The following is an 18,945-nucleotide window of genomic DNA, read 5'->3' on the forward strand; positions in this document are numbered from 1 at the left end:
TATTTCTTCACAGCAAACTTTTATTTCTGAACGCGGAAACTTTATTTTGGGGGTAAACTGTTTTTAAAAACTTTTAACAAAAAAAACTTTAACTTTTAAAAAATAACTTTAACTTTGAACAAAATATTTGTTTCTCAAACGCGTTTTTTATTCGAAAAGAAGTAAAAATTGTTCACAGCAAGAGTTTAAGATTTTTGCTGAGCGCGAACTGAGTTACTTAAATGACATAACCTTATGTCTTTAGAGCAGAAAACTTAAATTCTTAAAGAAAAGTTTTGTTTTTCCAAGAGTAAAATTAATTCTTTATGGAAAAAAGATTTTCTCAGAGCAGCAAATTGAAATACAGAGAATAAAACTTTTTTCTCAATGGCGAGAAATTATTTTCTGACGACAACAAAACTGATTCTTTCAAGATATATTTTCCACATATGAGTGTGGTTTAAGAATTTGGTAAAACTGAACTGAGAAAGAACGAAAAAGGAAGGATGAAAAAGTCAAACTTACTTTTCTTCAGAGCGAAATTTATTTCTGAGAGGAGAAATATTTCATGTGAGGGCGCAATTACCTATAATGCATAGCAAACTCTTTCTAGAGAGAGTAAACATATTTTTGGGAAGAGTAAAACATTTTTCCGACGAGCAAAACTTTATTTTAACGGCGGCGGAAGTTAAAGTATCCCACCATGCAACACCCAAGTTTGATGACCCAGAGTCTCCGAGACAACCATGACTGACTTCATTGGCGATACAGGCACGCTAGCCCGGCCCAGCTGCAGTACAGTACCTCGAGGTTTTACCTAGGTATTTGGGTCGGACGGTTTGCCGTACTGTACTGCAGCTAGCCTGGCCCTACCCTGCCTGCGTATGATGCTGTGTGTTGGGGCCGTATAACGCCGGGAACACACAGCATCGTACGCAGGGCTATGGGCACGGGCACGCAAACGACATGAACGAGTCAGTTCAACAGTTGCCACTTGTCTGAGTCCCTGAAGAACGGTTTTGTGTTTGAGTGATTCGTTGTGCGACGGGATGGACCGCATTGGATTCCTTCATTAGCTGTGCATGGGCTGTGTGTTACCGGCGTTATACGGCCTTCCACCACATAACGCCGGTAACACACAGCCCTGCCATCCAGAGCTATTCCTTCATCAGTTGCTGTGTTGTGAAATGTTATGTTGTGTGATAGTCATCTTTTCTATAAGCCAGATTCGTAATTGATAGAGTCTTCGACTGAAACTGAACCTGGCCCGCCAGATTTGACCACAGTCGAGCGTGGTTCAAAACAATAGTTGTGGGTCCACAGCTGTGGTGTTTTCGGACGGGATATGCCTTTAACGGGCTGGTAGACTTTCACGTTTTTGACCCCGCAAACCACACGTACGTGAAAGTCAAAACCAGTCCGCGACTGTGGTCAAATCTGGCGGGCTCGGTTCAGTTTCAGTTTCTATAAATTACGAATCTGGCTTCTCCTCTTAGAAAAGATGAATAGCACACACATTGGCTGTGTGTGCTGTGTGTTACCGGTGTTATGTGGCGGGAGACTGTATAATGCCGGTAACACACAGCCCTGCCATGCATAGCCCTGCGTACAGGTCTGTGTGTTCCCGGCGTATAGTAGAGAGGTTTAGTTACACGTAATTACGTGTAACTAAACCTCTCTAATAACGTATAATAACGCCGGGAACACACAGACCTGTTCGCAGGGCTATGTCATGCAGAGCTAATGAAGAACCCCAATGCGGTCCCGTCGCACACCGTCTGCCGTCAGGACGAATCACTCAAACATAAAACCGTTCTTCGGGGACTCAGACAAGTGGCAACTGACCCGCTTGCTGCGGATCCGTAGCCCTACCACTCCCTGTGCTGGTTAACATAACCAGCACAGGGAATGGTAGGGCTATAGATCCGCAGCAACTGACCCGCGTGCCCGTAGCCCTGTGTACGATGTTGTGAGTTCCCGGCGTTATACGGCCCCAACACACAGCATCGTACGCAGGCAGGGTAGGGCCGGGCAGGCGTGCCCGTATCGCCGATGAAGTCAGTCATGGTTGTCTCGGAGAGCAGATCGTCCATGTAGCCGACATGAACACGAACTGTCTGATACCGGCTACCAACTCGGAGACTCTGGGTCATCAAACTTGGGTGTTGCATGGTGGGATACTTTAACTTCCGCCGCCGTTAAAATAGTTTTGCTCGTCGGAAAAATTGTTTTACTCTTCCCAAAAGTATGTTTACTCTCGCTAGAAAGAGTTTGCTATGCATTATAGGTAATTGCGCCCTCACATGAAATATTTCTCCTCTCAGAAATAAATTTCGCTCTGAAGAAAAGTAAGTTTGACTTTTTCATCCCTTTATCGTTCTCTCTCAGTTCAGTTTTACCAAATTCTTAAACCACACTCATATGTGGAAAATATATCTTGAAGGAATTAGTTTTGTTGTCTTCAGAAAATAATTTCTCTCCATTGAGAAAAAAAATTTATTCACTATATTTCAATTTGCTGCTCTGAGAAAATCTTTTTTCCATAAAGAAATAATTTTTACTCTTGAAAAATAAAACTTTTCTTTAAGAATTTAAGTTTTCTGCTCTAAGGACATAAGGTTATGTCATTTAAGTAACTCAGTTCGCGCTCAGCAAATATCTTAAACTCTTGCTGTGAACAATTTTTACTTCTTTTCGAATAAAAAACGTTTTTGAGAAACAAATATTTTGTTCAAAGTTAATGTTAATTTTTAAAAGTTAAAGTGTTTTTGTTAAAGTTTTTAAAAACAGTTTACCCCAAAAATAAAGTTTCTGCGTTCAGAAATAAAAGTTTGCTGTGGAGAAATAAAATTTCTTACAAATATTAAATATATTGCCAAGAAAATATGAGTTTATGTTCAAAAGTAATAAATTTCCATGACGTGTAGGGGAGTCTGTTATCTTGAAAAAAATTTACGTTTGTTTTACAAAATAAAAAATACTTTTTGAGAAACATATTTTCTTTATTGTTAAAACTAAAGCTACTTTCGAGAAGTTAAAGTTAAGATAATGTTAAGATAAAGTTGCCCGTACAAAATTAAAAGTTTGCGGTGGAGAAATAAATCTCTCACAAATATTAAAGATATTGTCAAGAAAAATTAGAGTTTATATTCAAAAGTAATAGAGTTCCGTGGCGTGTAGGGCCACCGTACCTAAACTTGTAATAATAATAATAATAATAATAATAATAATAATAATAATAATAATAACATATGGGTAAGCATGACAGATGTTTTCTCATTACTACCACTGCGTTCAAACTATAGACAAACACGCACATTTCTTGGAATACGATAATATAGATAAATGATGTAGTGATAGCAAATTGTTATTACTTGCCTTTGAGGCACAGAAAACCAGGCCGTGTGAATAATTCTTCTTGTTGTGCCTTAGACAGTGAAGTAATTTGCTGCAATTTCAAACAGGGGCGATATCCTGTCGTGCAAATAAAATTACATCACTGTAATGAATGTACTATAGCCTATCATATTCCTAACTCGATCTAATACGTCAGAATATCTACAATGCTCCATGTTTGTCGTGAAGACAAACACAATTATCGTGTAACCTATAATTGAAATTAGGCAATCTACGGGAACGTTACTAAACGAGATTTCGAAACATGTTGACGGCGTCACTTATTTACCTATGCGTCAATCGATCTCGAGAACCGGTTACTCATTGATTTCTTTCTTTTTTTATTGTATAGCATCTGGCTAAGAAAACTAAATGACAGTGATGTGGCGAGATTGAAATAACAGATCTCAAACCTGCGAGATGCAAGACAAAAACAGATCGATGCCGTCACGACTACATGAATAAACAGCACAGATCGGCCAAATGAATGCCGATAAGAGAGTCTCAAGACACCTGAGACTTCTTCGGTTGAAGAGTTTGATTTGCATTTTGCCGGCGATATCAGGTCAGACTATCAGAACTGACAAAATCGAAGGTAAAGGATAGATATGCCTAAAAGCTTACTTTCTATTCCCAAACCGGGAGAACCCCAGAGGAATCAATGCACAAACTCTATTAAAATGGGAAATGCACTTTCCAGTAAATGCAGACGTTTCCAGACTATGAAAAGTGCAATTAAATTTGAAAAGATTCCACTTTAAAGTTACGGCCAAGACATACAATATTGTGGTAAATTATTTCGTTCACATCCACCCTAGCGGAGCTTTGTCGCTTTAAAAAAAAATAATACTGTATATACTTGTAGAAGATAACGTTTCATCTGCGTCTCGAATCTTCTATCAATCCCCATGGAAACCGTACAAAAACTAGCACACATATCACGCGAGTCGGGGGCGCTCAGATCACGCCGCCTAAATGTCACCATATGCCATACACTAAAGACGATTTTTTTTTATCAAAGCGTTTGGAGAAGCGAACTCATCACCATATTTGGCTCATCTTGTGTTATTTGCTGGGGTATAACTTCACGCGACATTATTTTTCGGATCTGAGTATTCTAGCATTTAATCACCATTAAATGCGATCTTTCGGGAGACATCGTGACATTTTGCATCTGGTAAGCTTCAAAGACTTCTTCAACCGATGCTTGTAAGCCTGCAGATGTACAGGGGTTACTCGCGGGCCAACTAACAAAAAATTAGAACATGTATAGAATGTAGAGTGGAAGTATACACTTTTTAAACATTAACTCAGCTTTTTATATGTTTGTTTTTACTGCAGGAAAGTTAAGTCGGTGAAGAAATAGAAAATCATAGCAAACTAGCAAATAAATGTTGATGTGCTAGTGTCCATGGAGTTTGCACTTGGCAGTAAGGCCAAGAAAAATTAAAAAATTGTTTCTCATCCAACATATATTTCAAAAATGATGCGGTGACGCGGTTTCTTTTTTTCTCGAGCTTTTTTATTCTTCAATCAACAAGAACGTGCAAAAAACATGAATGAAACAAAGTATGAATGCACGCAGAGAGAAATGCGCAGCAGTTTGCTTTAGTATTTTTGTATGGCAACAGTTCTGTGGTTTGACTTTTAGTGCAGCAATGCACAGTTTCGACAGCTTAATATAACAGTGACATATGTGTACAGTTCTGAATGGAATGTTAGTGTCAGTTATTTTGTTTACAGTTCTGTTTTATACAGCACTGTGTTTTGCACTATCGTCGCTTATTTTTGCGTTTATTATTATTTTTTATTTCATCATGAGCAGAAAAAGGTTGATTCGGCGGGTCTGAATTGACGCGCGCAAGGATGAGAAACAAACTTTTTATTTTTTCTGGCCTAATAGACGATAGCAAAGTGTATATGCTTGCCGATGACTAGAGGCCTCTGCAAATGTCAAACGTTTTTTTCCAGGAAGGGTACAGTTTGCTTGCTGTGTTTTGAGGGGAGAAAACATACAAATTGATAGCAAAGTCGTCAACGACTGGATCATGGCATAAGGAGCCGTTGAAATTAGTTCTTCATCATGTCAGGTATATATCTTCATCATGTCAGGTATATATTGCTTGCACATCGCACACATCGAAAGTTGGTAAGGGATAAAAAAAAACAGGGCAAGTTAGGTACCTGGCCAGATTGGGGGCTGATTATTACAAGCAATGAGGATTTGAACCTACTCCAAGGTCCTTGTGGAATATGGGATTACAAGGTTGGTTAGTTCGCGATGGAGCTCGATTGGCTTGTCGAAGGAATTAAGACGCTATTGTAATTCTGTGATACAACTCGCAGAACACGTAGAGCAGCCAGGTATGCTATTAAGTAAAAGGTCGTCTGTTTTTTAGTGTCTCCTTAGGGTTATACGGAAGTTGTAAAGACTCAATTATACCGATTTGTCGCCCCGGGGAAGAAAACAGGGAACGAAGTCTTCCCGCTGAATACCAGAAAGGATAATGGTTTGTGTCTCATCTCAAGACTCAACTACAACTGTCCACCTTTATTTAGGAATGATGATATTTGCTAATGATTAGTTTGATAGAAACCACTAAACTGGACTCTCAGTGGCGCCTCTGAGTATCGTTCAGTCTCCGACTTTCCAAACTTTCTCTAAATTATTCAAGTTGATATCAATCTCCGAATCATGGCAGAGGTTTTCGCGAGATGTGTGTCACTGTTCTTGTGCGATGAGACATTTGTTAGGAAGGGTATACGTACCTATTACAAATTTGGTTGCCGCTCGACGGTCATACAGACAAAGAGACGGGCGGACGGACAAACAGGCCGGCAAACAAATAGATTGCAAGGAAGGAAACGCGCAGGCGATAAAAACAAACACGGGCGTGCAAAGTGTAAATTTGATTGCCGTGAGACATGTGGTCATACATACAAAAAAGACGGGCGGAAAGGCAGACAGACAGACAGACAGACAGACAGACAGACAGGCTGTAAGGAAGGAAACGGGCAGAGAACAAAAAACAAACACGGACCTACAAGTGGATGATGAATGTTGAGACTTTGGAACGGTGGGTGTATGAGTGAGTGTGCGTGCTCACAGACAGTGGCGCGTATTGCGACATCTGTTCACACTTTGCATGGAAAAAGATTTGCTTCACTAATTAGATTCACGTAAATCAATAATTCGGTATTCGAGGGAATATCATTCGAAATCACTCAACTGCAAAGACCTGATCAAGTTTGGTGATGAAATCTCTTTGTAACTTATATATGATATCTAAAATGCGTGAAGTTTTTTTTTTTATCTTTCTAGCAAATTGCATAGTGCAGTACAATTTTCATTCCATTCAAATTGCCGGTGCAGGGAATTTTCTATTAGGAAGAGGGCCACACGAGAGCTGGCGGACTGCCGATTGCGAGAAAACTGGCTGAAGTGATACCACAGAGTACGCAGACCTAGATTTCACACGGTGCGTTTTACAATGATTAAATCACCGCTGAGTACCATCTCCCATAACTTTCAAGTGCACGGCTCTGCACTCTGCAGTCGCCCATTACACCAAATGGCCTACGTATTAAACTGACGGTCTATAAATTTTAGTACTGGACAGAATCAAGGCTAGCAATCCCCCACTTTGTCCTACGTGTCACTCGGGAACAAGTTCTATCTTAAGCCGCAGCCCAAGAAAATTGTGCTTGATGTGAGAGTTCTAGTTTCTATACATCAAACAGAAAGTTTATTGTTAAGTTTTCTCCAAAGCGAGCAAACCACACTATTTTTTTTCACTTTCGAATCGAACTCTGGCCTTTGTTTCTTAAAGGCCTGAGTCAAGTAGTTTGATTCTTCCCATTGCCAGAAGGTCTTTCTGCCCACGGACGAGAGACGCGCCCTCAAGCTGACTTTTAATTAACGTTGTTTCCCCTTCCTTCTCACATGTAAAAGGCGCCCAAAGCTTACCTTGGACAGCAACAATTTACAAGGTGTAACTTTTGAAAAAAATTCTCAGGTCATTATTTTTGTCCCGTACGTTAGCCACATATTCTTTGTATGTTCCCTAAAGCGAGTTGAATCATACAAAATCAGTTTTCTTTAACAAGGTGTCAGACTTGCGTGTGATGACGAGAATTTTGTCAACAGCAAATATGGCCTCTTGGATCGACTTGTGGATCGATGTTTTCCAGCTACAGTTGACATAGATTGTCTAGATTAAAGTATACAAACTGCCTAGATTAAAGTATAGACAGTAGAAATAGGCCATTCTTTGTATGTTGTATGATTTCAGATATTTGTATCATCTCTGGATCACTGCAGGGAAGTTTAGGCCAGAGAAAAAAGTAATAATTGTTTCTCAGATTGGGGAACGGGGCAAAGCTACAGAGGCCACTATCACTCATAATTTGGAGTCTAGATTTTACAAACTGTCTATAATAATATTAGAGGCATTACATATAGGCTACAGGAAGCTTTGACAGAACAAAGTCGGAGCATTTCCACATGCTCCCAGAAGAAAACCCCCCCAAAAAACCTAAAAATATGCACAACAAAGTTGCCTTACAGTTGCAATAAGGAAGCATGTAGGGCCTAACTGCCGCAATTCAAAAGAAAGTCAAATTGGCTAAGTAGAAGCCGCGATTCTGTAGAACTATTTAATTATTCTTCCTGGCCTTACCTAGTTGAAATGTTCGATTTGTGCAAACCCGACACATGAAACAAAAGAAAATAATGATGCGATTAATATATATATATATATATATATATATATATATATATATATATATATATATATATATATATATATATGGACAGTAAAAAATAGTGATGATAAATAAATTGATATAAACAGGAATGATGAATAATTGATGCAAGTTACATCAGAAACTGCTCTCGATTCACACCATTCACCTTACTAGCGCCCTCACCAAGGATTTGTTGGCGAGGGATGAAATCCGGAAGTATACCTTGACCTGTCTTGTTGTGCGACCCGGCCGAACAAACGGACAGTGGTATGGTTTGTTGACAACCACGAATAGAGAGTTCTTGGCTCGAAAACCGTGCCAACTGCTGGCGTATAATCTATCGGCCTTTCCGCAACAAGCTGAGAAGGGAATGGAAAATGTGCTACGACAGGTGCGTATGTACTGCTAGAGAGTCGCGGTCGTGATACCGCAAGTCCTCGATGAATAGAAGGTGCAAGTGTGTTGTGAAGAACAGAACAACAACACATTACACCGTACCTGCATGTGTTACATCATGACAACGGCACCGGCGTTTGTGTCCGTGTGTCTTACTTGTGACTTGTGACATATCATTTTGTCCCAACAAGTATAAGTGCGCGTACGGCAAAACCGTAAGTTTTTATCAATCATGATTGACGTACGGTCTGAAGTCGTTAGTGATTGGTGCTTGCGACAGAGCAGTACTGATGAAACACAAAGTAACTTTCAACTTATTTCATCATCGTTGGCCGAGGACTATACCCATAAAATATACCGCACAATCCATGATAGAATGTAACATTTGAAGCTCCGTGATCATTTTAAGCGAATGATCATTCGGGATTGTGCAAATTACGTTATTTTGACCCGTTTACAAGTTACAAATTTGGACGGACAAGTTGGTTGGTTTAATACGTAGAACATTCGTAGCAAATTGTACAATGTTGAACCTGGAAACAGAACTTAAAAAGGTACGTAGCGCATGACATTGCCATTCATTGATGAGAGCTTCGTGTCCCAGTGTTACTTGGTTTAAGAATACATTGTGCCCATGGGTTCACATCAACGTTATAGCAAATACAAATGCCCATTCAGTGTTGTACCACATAAAAATTTCAAGTCTGAAAATGCCCTGGAGGCTGGATATAAGTTTCCCATCACGTGACAGGAATTATGACCAAGGCATTTATACAATATCAGATAATCCATTCTGTTCCTCATTCACAAGAAGATAATCACTCAGTATCATCTGCTCATATTATACTTTATAAATTATTTATTAAAGTCATTTTGTTCACACATTGTTCAATGATCACCAGCTTCTGAGGCACATGGACTGGGGACAAACCATCAGATATTTTTCGATCTGAACTGGTTATTGAAATCTTTTAATCTCCTCTGACACAAATGTGATGCTTCTTCCTCCAGGCTCACGACAAACCAGAGCATGCCGTACTTTAAGAGACAGACTTGCCTGAATCTACTTCAGTCATTTAGCGTGATCAGAGACCGCTTAAAAACTAGTATTAGAAAAACACTGTAATATAATACCAGCAGTATCTGTGTTTCTGAAAATAATCTCATCTATACCTTACATTTAGGTGATATTGAAAGAGAGGTGTGATGAGACGTCCTTCCTCACATCTGAAGACTGTGATCTGCTCCTTCAGGAGGATGAAATTACAGTGAGTTGAAGGGCCAAAGGTCATTAAAGAGATAACAGTGGCATGGTTACATTATGATTTAATACAACATTCATCTTTGTCAGAGGTTATTACAATCCCATAATTCTTTGCTTGTAACACTAAACAGTGGGTAATACTTCAATCAGTCAATGTATAATTTACTTTCCTTTGACTTGCACACTATTTAATCCTTTAAGGTACCGGTAGTATGCGCCTCTAATGTGAAAGACTTAAACTTTTGCTCAAACTTTCCTTGAGGAGTCTTTCAACCACTCTTTTTCAAAATCAAGAATAAAAATCAGGGGTCAACGTGCAAATTTTGGTACTAGGGAAACAAATAACTCAAGATTTACTGATATTTAAAATTCAAAATGGCCACCATCCCTGTGTTAACACTATGGAGAAAATTAAGATTTTCGAATTTCGAAAAACTAAGCCAGTGAAAAGTTTTCTTACACCAAGAGCTTTAAAATGAACCCCCACAAGTGTTATATCAGAAAAGAAAAGTTTGAGAGTCCAGATTTGTGTCCCCAAGGCGCGTTCTACCGTAAGAAGGGCATAGAAATCAGCTGTATCAGCTTCATTTGGTCTTGTGTAAGTGTTTTTTTGTATGTTGACTGTTGATACCCAATGTTGAGTCATCAACATTTTGCTTTTTTTTCTGTCATTCATTCTTTGTCCTGTCTTACTTTAGCCAAAAAATAGAAAAAGGTTTCAATTCTTGATTATCCTCATGCACTCATCAATCACGACAGCCATTTGTTTTTCACGTTCCCCTGGAAAACTGTAAATATGAAAATTGTCAGTACACTACCCACAGCAGAAAGTACTAATATCTGAAATATCACCTTTATACACTGTACAGTGTGAAGTATGAGCTCATTATATAATCATCTTGCTAGGTCATGATTATTGCCGCATTTGAGAATTCATGTTTCTTTTGTTTTGGTAGTTTACGATACTGTGAGCACCAAAAATAGAGAGAAAAATTAATAAAACACTGCAACTCAACATCATTTTTGAAACAGAGCAAGGATTACAAACACTGTGAAATGCCTGTTTTCAAATACATATTAGCTCTCGTGGCAAAAAAGTAAAGACCATCCCTTACCAACAAAACAAAAAATATTGAAGATTTTGGGATTTTGGGCTTAGATGGAAAACGTATACAGTTTATCATTGACAGCTGTAACATTAGGTCACCTGGAAAGAATGAAGGTAAGTGGACATAGATGGTGTTTTTTTTGCATTCATTTCTAGTAACCTAGGGAGTCACAGAGAGTAGTATCAGATATATGCTTCTGAATGTACATATAGCTAAAGCTTCCCTAGCAAGTATACCCTTTAAGTTTTTATCCAAAGTTTGCATTCACCTCTCCTCACACTAAAAAATCATGGACCAATCGTGGTTGTTATTTGTTCATCAAATGATAATTTGTCTATTGTCATATGGATTACAAGAACGATGAAAATTGACTTTTCTCATGTTCTTCTGAAAGGGAAAGATTAGAAATAAAATAAATAGACATTAAAAAACCATTTAAGACTAAAATGCTAGGGTATAAAGATAAAATATTATAACCTGGGACATGAAAATCACCAAAAAGTGAGACTAGAAAAAAATGTAATCACCAAATAACCTCTTACACTTGATTTAAAATTCAAGTGGATGATGGATGAACACTTTTCCAGAAATGCTCGGATTTTGTTTTAATGCATGGATAGTGCCGACCATCAGAGGGTCAAAGTTCAAAGTATTTATATGCTGGGTGACTGTTGTCATTTGTGATAGATTTGGTTTTACGAAAGGTCCAGGATTAAGAGATTGATCGTAGTGTAGGTAAATCTGAACTAATGATCCCTGCAGTTGTGACAACACTCACCAGAGGATGCAGCTCTGAAGTAGTAGTATTTCCAAACCAGACTGTCAGAGCATATGATGAAATACTCTCAATACTGTAGCAGTCCGGGGCACTATTTATAATAAAGAAATAGATAACAACACCTCCACCCTACCCCACCCCACCCCAACCCCATCCCTGAGAAAATGTTGCATCATAATTATGGCTTAGACTGAGCCCTGTATTCTCAAACATTTTTTCTGGCTCTCAGTAAATTTTGCCAAAAGACTTTTTTTTTTAAATCTTCTAGGAAGAAAATGTCAAAAGTGATGACGACATTTTAAAAGGCTATCCCAGCTCTCCACTCTACAAGAGAATCGCAGCGGTGTTGACAGGATGTCTGGAAACAGGGTAAGCGGGTGGAAGACTGTGTGTGTGTTTGCGTATTCACAGACAAGGTAGATCCTGCCGGTTTTTCCAATTTCCGTGCAATTTCCTGCTATTCAGGAAGTTCTCTCCTGAAGTGTTCACAGCTTTTCGTACATCCAGGAGTGTTTGTGTTTTGTATGTGTGTGTGTAGCATTCGGCAAAGTAGGTTTAAATGCCTAGGAACTGTCCGGCTTTTCTATAGATGTCAACAGGCTATCCGGATTCTCTCAACTGATTCGGCATCTTGGTGTTCAGGAAGTTTTAAAATGCTGTGAAGGCTTGAACCTAGCAAGCTTCAGCATGTTCATGTGAAATGTGAAATTTTATCACTCGGGGTGAAATGATACTAACTTTGAATTTCTGTTTTTGTACATTTGCCAGTCTTGTCTCCTTAACAAATGAGTTGAAGTATTTCAGTTGGGTTTCATATATTTTCTTTAGACCATTGATTTCTTCGTAACTGTAGACAAGATTAAGAAGTGACTGTACTTTGGAAAAAAGAAAAAGATCTTGTGAAGAAGATCTGAAAGGGGAACTATGCCTAAATTAGAATAGGATCGTCATCATAGGCCTATGCTACAAAGTGTACAATTTTAATGCTAATTAGTATTTTCAATGGATAACGAGTAATTATAAATTGATTTGCATATTCAAACAATGCTCATTAATCCAACTAGCATGTATGAATACATTTACCTGGGAGAAAGAACAAATTTGTATGAAAGATGTTCATTGTTTCATGTGACTAAGACATTAGTGCTCATATTTTCTATCCGACATAAATTCCTGCTTATCGTGAAATCAAAGTCATTGAATCTTTTCCTTTTTTTCAGGAGTTGCGCGGTTTTACAACTACCGAACTATCACCTATTGGATGAGAGTGAATACAGCACAGAGAGGTGATTTACGCATCCCAGTCATGTTTCAGTTGATGGACCATTTATTAGGACACTGTTTGGGATATACTTGCCAAAATGAACGTTAAATTAGACCCATTTATGCACTGACTTGGGTAGCATGTGATGAGAATTTGAATGGATTAGCTACTGTAGTTTGAAAACTTGAAAATAGGCCTAAAGAATGTTTTTTTCCAGGTGTAAGTATTGTGCATGTTGTGATTGCATGCATATATATATATATATATATATATATATATATATATATATATATATATATATATATATATATATATATATATATATATATATATATATATATATATATATATATATATATATATATATATATATATATATATATATATATATATATATATATATATATATATGGTAAAATAGATAACAAGAGAGCTAGAGATGTATGTATAGATATATTAATGTATATATAGATATATATAGATATATATAGATATATATATATATATATATATATATATATATATATATATATATATATATATATATACATATATATATATATCCATTATACTACTATAGTCATCATTTTGTCAAGCAATCAATCACCCATTCATTAGTTTTAAGAATTTTCACTTGTCAATCCTTTCTTTCGTTGTCAAGAAATCACCTTCAAATATGTGACTTACGTCATGGGTCAATTTACCCATTTGTTCATTTACAGTGTGTGTCACTTGTCAATTCATTCTTGCATTATTCAATGCATCATTTGTCAATGTGCCAATTCAGTAGTTACAGACTGTCATTTGTCAATTCTTGCTATCAGTAATCAATACACCACTCGTTGATTTATCAATTCATATGCATACACTCAGTGTCATTTGTCATTTCTTCCCGTCAATAGTCAATACATCACTTGTCATTTCATTTATCTGCCTCATCACATTCCCCATTTGTGTCTAAAACTGCTTCTCATCTTGACATTGTAAATCACAAATGATCAAAAGCTGATACTCAAGGCAATCATTCTAAATTCACGTACATCAATTGTTTAAATTTTTGCAGGTCTGAGAAGATGGACTCATTGACATCAAAATTACAAGGAGTGAAAACACTGTGGGACGATTGGTCAGAATCGGAACAGATCTGTAACATGCAAGAAGTTTTAAGAGTAAGTTTCTTTTTTTGTTTTCTGTGAGCAAAATTCATACACTGTGAGTAAAAATGATTTACGGTACATTGGCTTTGTTTTACGTTTCAACTGCGTTTGCGAGAAGAAGCAAATAACTCGGGCCGATTTGTCTGTCAGAACATAAGATGAAATGTGACAACTGAAATTGAACAAGTCGTTTGCGGTAAGATTACAATATTTTACTGCTTTCACCGACACATTTGTCATTATAAAACAACGTACTGCACGTCTGATAGAGAAAATTGTGGTGAATTGGTTACATGAGTAGTTTCCGGACAGCCTTCAGCTTTACTGAAAAAGATGGCTCAGTGAGACAAGATATGACAAGACGAGACGACACAGACAGCTGAAGGATATATGCAGTTCAATATATTTGAACACAAACACCTCTGTGATCACTAGTGAACAAAGTGTCTGTTTAAGTTGGATTTATGATCTGACGTCGTCTTACCATGGCCCTTTCAACGGCGGGATAAGGTGATTATACTGTCAACACAAATGGGTTTCATGTTGTCGTGACGATCCCATCACAGCAACGCTCCAAGTGGACAATTTATTTACCCAGCAATGAAGGGGGAAAGCTGTGTAATGAAGATTTACAACTCCAGACTTATTTTGTGATGTGATTTACAGGATCTCGGAAAAAGAGGATTGATGGATCTGCTGTGTATGAGGAAAACAGTCGGCAGCAGAGATGTTTTCCGCCGTCCAAATCACTTTTATTGAAGAGTTTCAACCAGCAAAATAAGTACGTTGATGAATTAAGGTTATTTCGGTCAATTGAATGGAGGCTTACGATTGATTAGGATGTATTTTGTCGCTGCACATTTATGTGCGCTTGTCATGCACCATGATCAAAACTCAGAGTCAAGGTCACGGTCACATTGCATGACTAGTGGCACTCCAATAAGACTTGCCTCACTACAATTGCTACAACTTGCCAAAATGTTTTTATTTACCGTGTTTTTGCACAACGCTAAGAAGTCAGCAAAGGTACAATAATTTGACATACCTGATAGTTAATTTCATTTTAAAATCAAAGAATAAACCAAAACTGATTTTTTTAGCAACAGCATTTTGTAAAAATATGTTAGCTTAACTTTTCTGACGTTAGCCTAAGTTTTCTGACATGAAAAGAAATTATTGTGACATGAAATTATTTAAAAGTACTTCACATTCTAATTCTTCACTGGTGGCAGTGATCATGATTTAAGCCCATTTTAGAATGCCTCCTTCGCTTGATCTGTAGCTTAGTATGAGTTTGGTATATATGCAGTGTGAAACCAACTATCAGCTGTTAAAGTATTCCCATGTAAATTTTATGTCATAATTGTGAAGAATATTTTAATGACAATTCCATTCATATTAATTTCCTTGTTTGTCCAGAGCAAATAGCAAACTGACGGTCGGTGCAAGGGCTTTGGCAAAACACTGTCACAGGGACGAAACGTCAAGCTGGTGGGGAAAAGCCAAAGGAGGTAGCTGTACATTTCATTTATATTCAGTGAGACGTAGTTAAGATACACCTTTCCAAGTCTCAGATCACGCTTTCCATGCACATATCAGCTGATATGATTTATGTCAATGCAATGTCTCCGCATGTGTTGCTGTGTTGCTGATTTCTAAATTACAGTAATTTGTAATTTGATTTCAATGTGGTTCATAGATGCACAGGAAAAGAGCTTTATAACTCATTAATCTTGATAGATACGCATGTAATCTGTATAATGAAGAACGATGCTCGTATTTTCTGATAAACCAGATATGATGTAACATTTCATACTGTGTGTTGATAGAACACTTGATGTAAATTACAGAGTCGTCTCGATCCTTGAACTTTTAACAGCAACTTTTAGTTTAAGCTATCTCTTTGAATTATATTTCCATGGCACAATCCAAAAATACGCCAACCTTTGCATGTAGTTCCACCCTTTCAAAATAAATACTGGGTTGGGCAGTTATATTGTACAATTGATGGCGTCATTATTCTGCAATCTTGCCTGAATTGCATTCATAACCTGGAAAGTGTAGTACGTCTTAGATAAGATTCGCTGAAATATGGAACACCTTGTTGATTTCTAATGAAAATTCAATTTGTCAATTTCAGGTGAATGCTTCCCATGAGGAGAGTCTAAAAAAAGTAATATTGATATTTGTCACCTTGACATCGGCCAATGACGAACACAGTCTCTTGGTTCATGCTTCACAAACAGTTTCATTTAGTTCAAGCATGGTGTTCATTACTACTTAATGATCCCTGTCAGTTTGTTTTACACATCACATGCAAAAAAAGAAACAATTTCATCTCGATACAAATTGGCACACCCCCAAAAATAAATCATTCTGTAAGAAATATTTAGAGTAGAAATTTATGAAAATGTAATGATGCTGCCCAAGAATTTGTATTTTTGAAATAAGCATCAGCAAAACTGATAATCTTCAATCTAACAGGCATCATAATAACAAAATGATCTTTTTGTGACGGGCAGCCTTGTTCCAGCCTTTCTATCAATACTCATCACCACTGACGGTTTATCAGCACCAACCAGTATGATTGGAAAAGTTTCTGTGCTGTAGCCAAGAATAGGATAATTATTTCATATTTTGACAAGATTACTTTCATTTGATTGTTTTCATTTGTATATTTCATCCCTTATCTTATTTTGCATGTCTGTCCAGGAGAAGAAGTTCAAAATAAATATGCAAATGAGGTGGTGCATAAAATATTAGACGATGCAGCTTGGATTAATGTGCACAGTTTGCCGGTAAGAGTTGTCTCTTTTGATGGACTTTAACATCAGTAATCTGTCTGTCAATTTCACAAACCTGTTCAAAGTACACATTTTTTTCAACATGTCAAGTTAACTTCAAATGTGTCAAGGACCATATTCCTTGAGTGTTATTGTCAAAGTTCTTATTAATTATTGCAAATCATTTATTCTTCCCTGGAAAAACTTTCATGAAACATGTCCTTTGAGACACCTCTATGTTTAGCAAACTTACAATTTATTTCAATAAGATTTTGGTCATCTACTAAGAACTCCCCTTCATTACGTACACTTCTTCAATTGCTCAGAGTTCTAGGAGACAGGTTTCATCAGTGAAATATCTCGGTCAAAAGTGTACAAAAATGAAGGTACATTGTAGCATTCACTTTACAGAAACAAAGTTATGTATTTTCAACTTTGTTGATATCAATATAAATATGTTACAAAAAGCAAAATACCATTAGAATATCTATCGCAGTGATAAAATAACTTTATGCTGTTATCCGTTAATCTGCCTTCTTGCATGTAACTCACCTCACCAAACTTCCTTGCTTGATAGCAATCCTTGCTGATGAACTTGTCAGTGTTTAGAATGTTGTCAGTTTTTGTAACAAGCACAGAAATTACACCTTAATCAAAGCTATATCAGGTGAATGGAGGGGGAATTTCAAGACAGAAGCTTGAAACACTATGCACAGAATTCCCCCAGAAGGAGTTATCCTTGATCATTGTATATGTATAAAGAAAAAGCAATGAACTTAAATTACTGTTTAATGATTTTGAAAAGTTGTAAACGACAATAGAGATAAGTCTCAATGCGGAAGAGACTAACTTTAAAAAAAAATCAGTGATGGGAGTAATAAAGTAATTCAAAAACTTTCCTTAGAATTTTGAAGTTTTTAGGACTGTTTCTGATCATTGATCCCTGCATGCATGTCTTCTGAATCCAATTTGACAGCAAGCAGTTGATGTCATCGAAATCAGGCAGTCGTCTGGTTATGGTGCGAGATGGACCAGCGATGGTCTCAATTTCCGAGGATTTCTGGAACCACAAATGGAAGGTGGGCATGAAGCTGGATGGAGACACTAGTCTGACTGTGCCACCATGGTGTGGAGATATTAATTCTGTGATGAAACTGAAAAAAAGTTTTCTTTACATTTTTCATACCTAGTCACTGTACTGTGCAGATGAAATTTACCCTTATGTACTCAGTGTAAAGTTAACTCTTATTGTTTATATTGTTTACCTATTTTTCAGAGATTTAGAATAATTTTGCAGTTTTAAACATTATTTATAGAGATTAATGTACATAATAACGTGCCTGTCTCCAAATTTCATAAGAATGACTTCGACATTTTTTATGCTATGATGTCACATATCAAGGATGCAGTGAGTGCATAAAACAATTACACCCGCTTTATGAAATGTTTATGAATGCATTGCATATTATGAGAAACTCATTGTATGGGAAGCATGTTAATTTCACTCAAGGGGTTTCCGAATTCCCTTCATCCTGACAATCTGTCAATTTCTTTTACTGCACACATGGCATAATGCCACCATTTGATGCTCATTTCAAAATTTCAATGTGAAACATGCAGTTTTATCACACTATGGTTTACAATTGTATGCTTGAGCAATCTGTTATATGCATGGTATTTATATTTAGCTGCTATCTTTGTTATCTCTGCATAAAGATATATTTTTTTTAATCATGATGTTATATAATTCATTGTTTTGGTGATAATTGATGGATTTCTTCATAATAATAAGGTATACTAGAGAGTTATCATTTTTCTACTCGGGAGAAAAAGAATAAGGCATTAGATCATTTATACAAGGAAACATTGAATTTAATTTGTCGTTCATGGTAAATATCAAACATCTTTACAGTTTCCATACATAGTTAATGTAAATTATTTGCACAACCAATCTTGGTCACTTTGATGTAAGAGAAACTCTACCCTGAGTACAAAATTCAGTCCTCCTTTTGAAGTTTGTGATATAATGATCCTAACATTTTGCTTAGCACTTTAACTGCAGCCCGTGATCAC

General features: G+C 37.0%; 1 protein-coding gene across 1 annotated transcript in view; it reads left to right on the forward strand.

The window, feature by feature from the left end:
• Positions 1-18,736, forward strand: part of LOC139152250 (uncharacterized) — a 31,002-nt gene extending 12,266 nt beyond the window's left edge. The window contains exons 3-11 of the mRNA XM_070725391.1: positions 8,296-8,512; positions 9,702-9,785; positions 11,937-12,037; positions 12,889-12,954; positions 13,996-14,101; positions 14,756-14,870; positions 15,509-15,600; positions 16,802-16,887; positions 17,849-18,736. Coding sequence (XP_070581492.1) covers positions 8,296-8,512; positions 9,702-9,785; positions 11,937-12,037; positions 12,889-12,954; positions 13,996-14,101; positions 14,756-14,848 — 667 coding nt within the window. The 3' untranslated portion in view covers positions 14,849-14,870; positions 15,509-15,600; positions 16,802-16,887; positions 17,849-18,736. The remainder of the gene's footprint in view (positions 1-8,295; positions 8,513-9,701; positions 9,786-11,936; positions 12,038-12,888; positions 12,955-13,995; positions 14,102-14,755; positions 14,871-15,508; positions 15,601-16,801; positions 16,888-17,848) is intronic.
• The last annotated feature ends 209 nt before the right edge of the window (positions 18,737-18,945 follow it).

Source organism: Ptychodera flava, chromosome 15 (genome assembly GCF_041260155.1).
Source record: "Ptychodera flava strain L36383 chromosome 15, AS_Pfla_20210202, whole genome shotgun sequence".
NCBI classification, from domain to species: domain Eukaryota; kingdom Metazoa; phylum Hemichordata; class Enteropneusta; family Ptychoderidae; genus Ptychodera; species Ptychodera flava.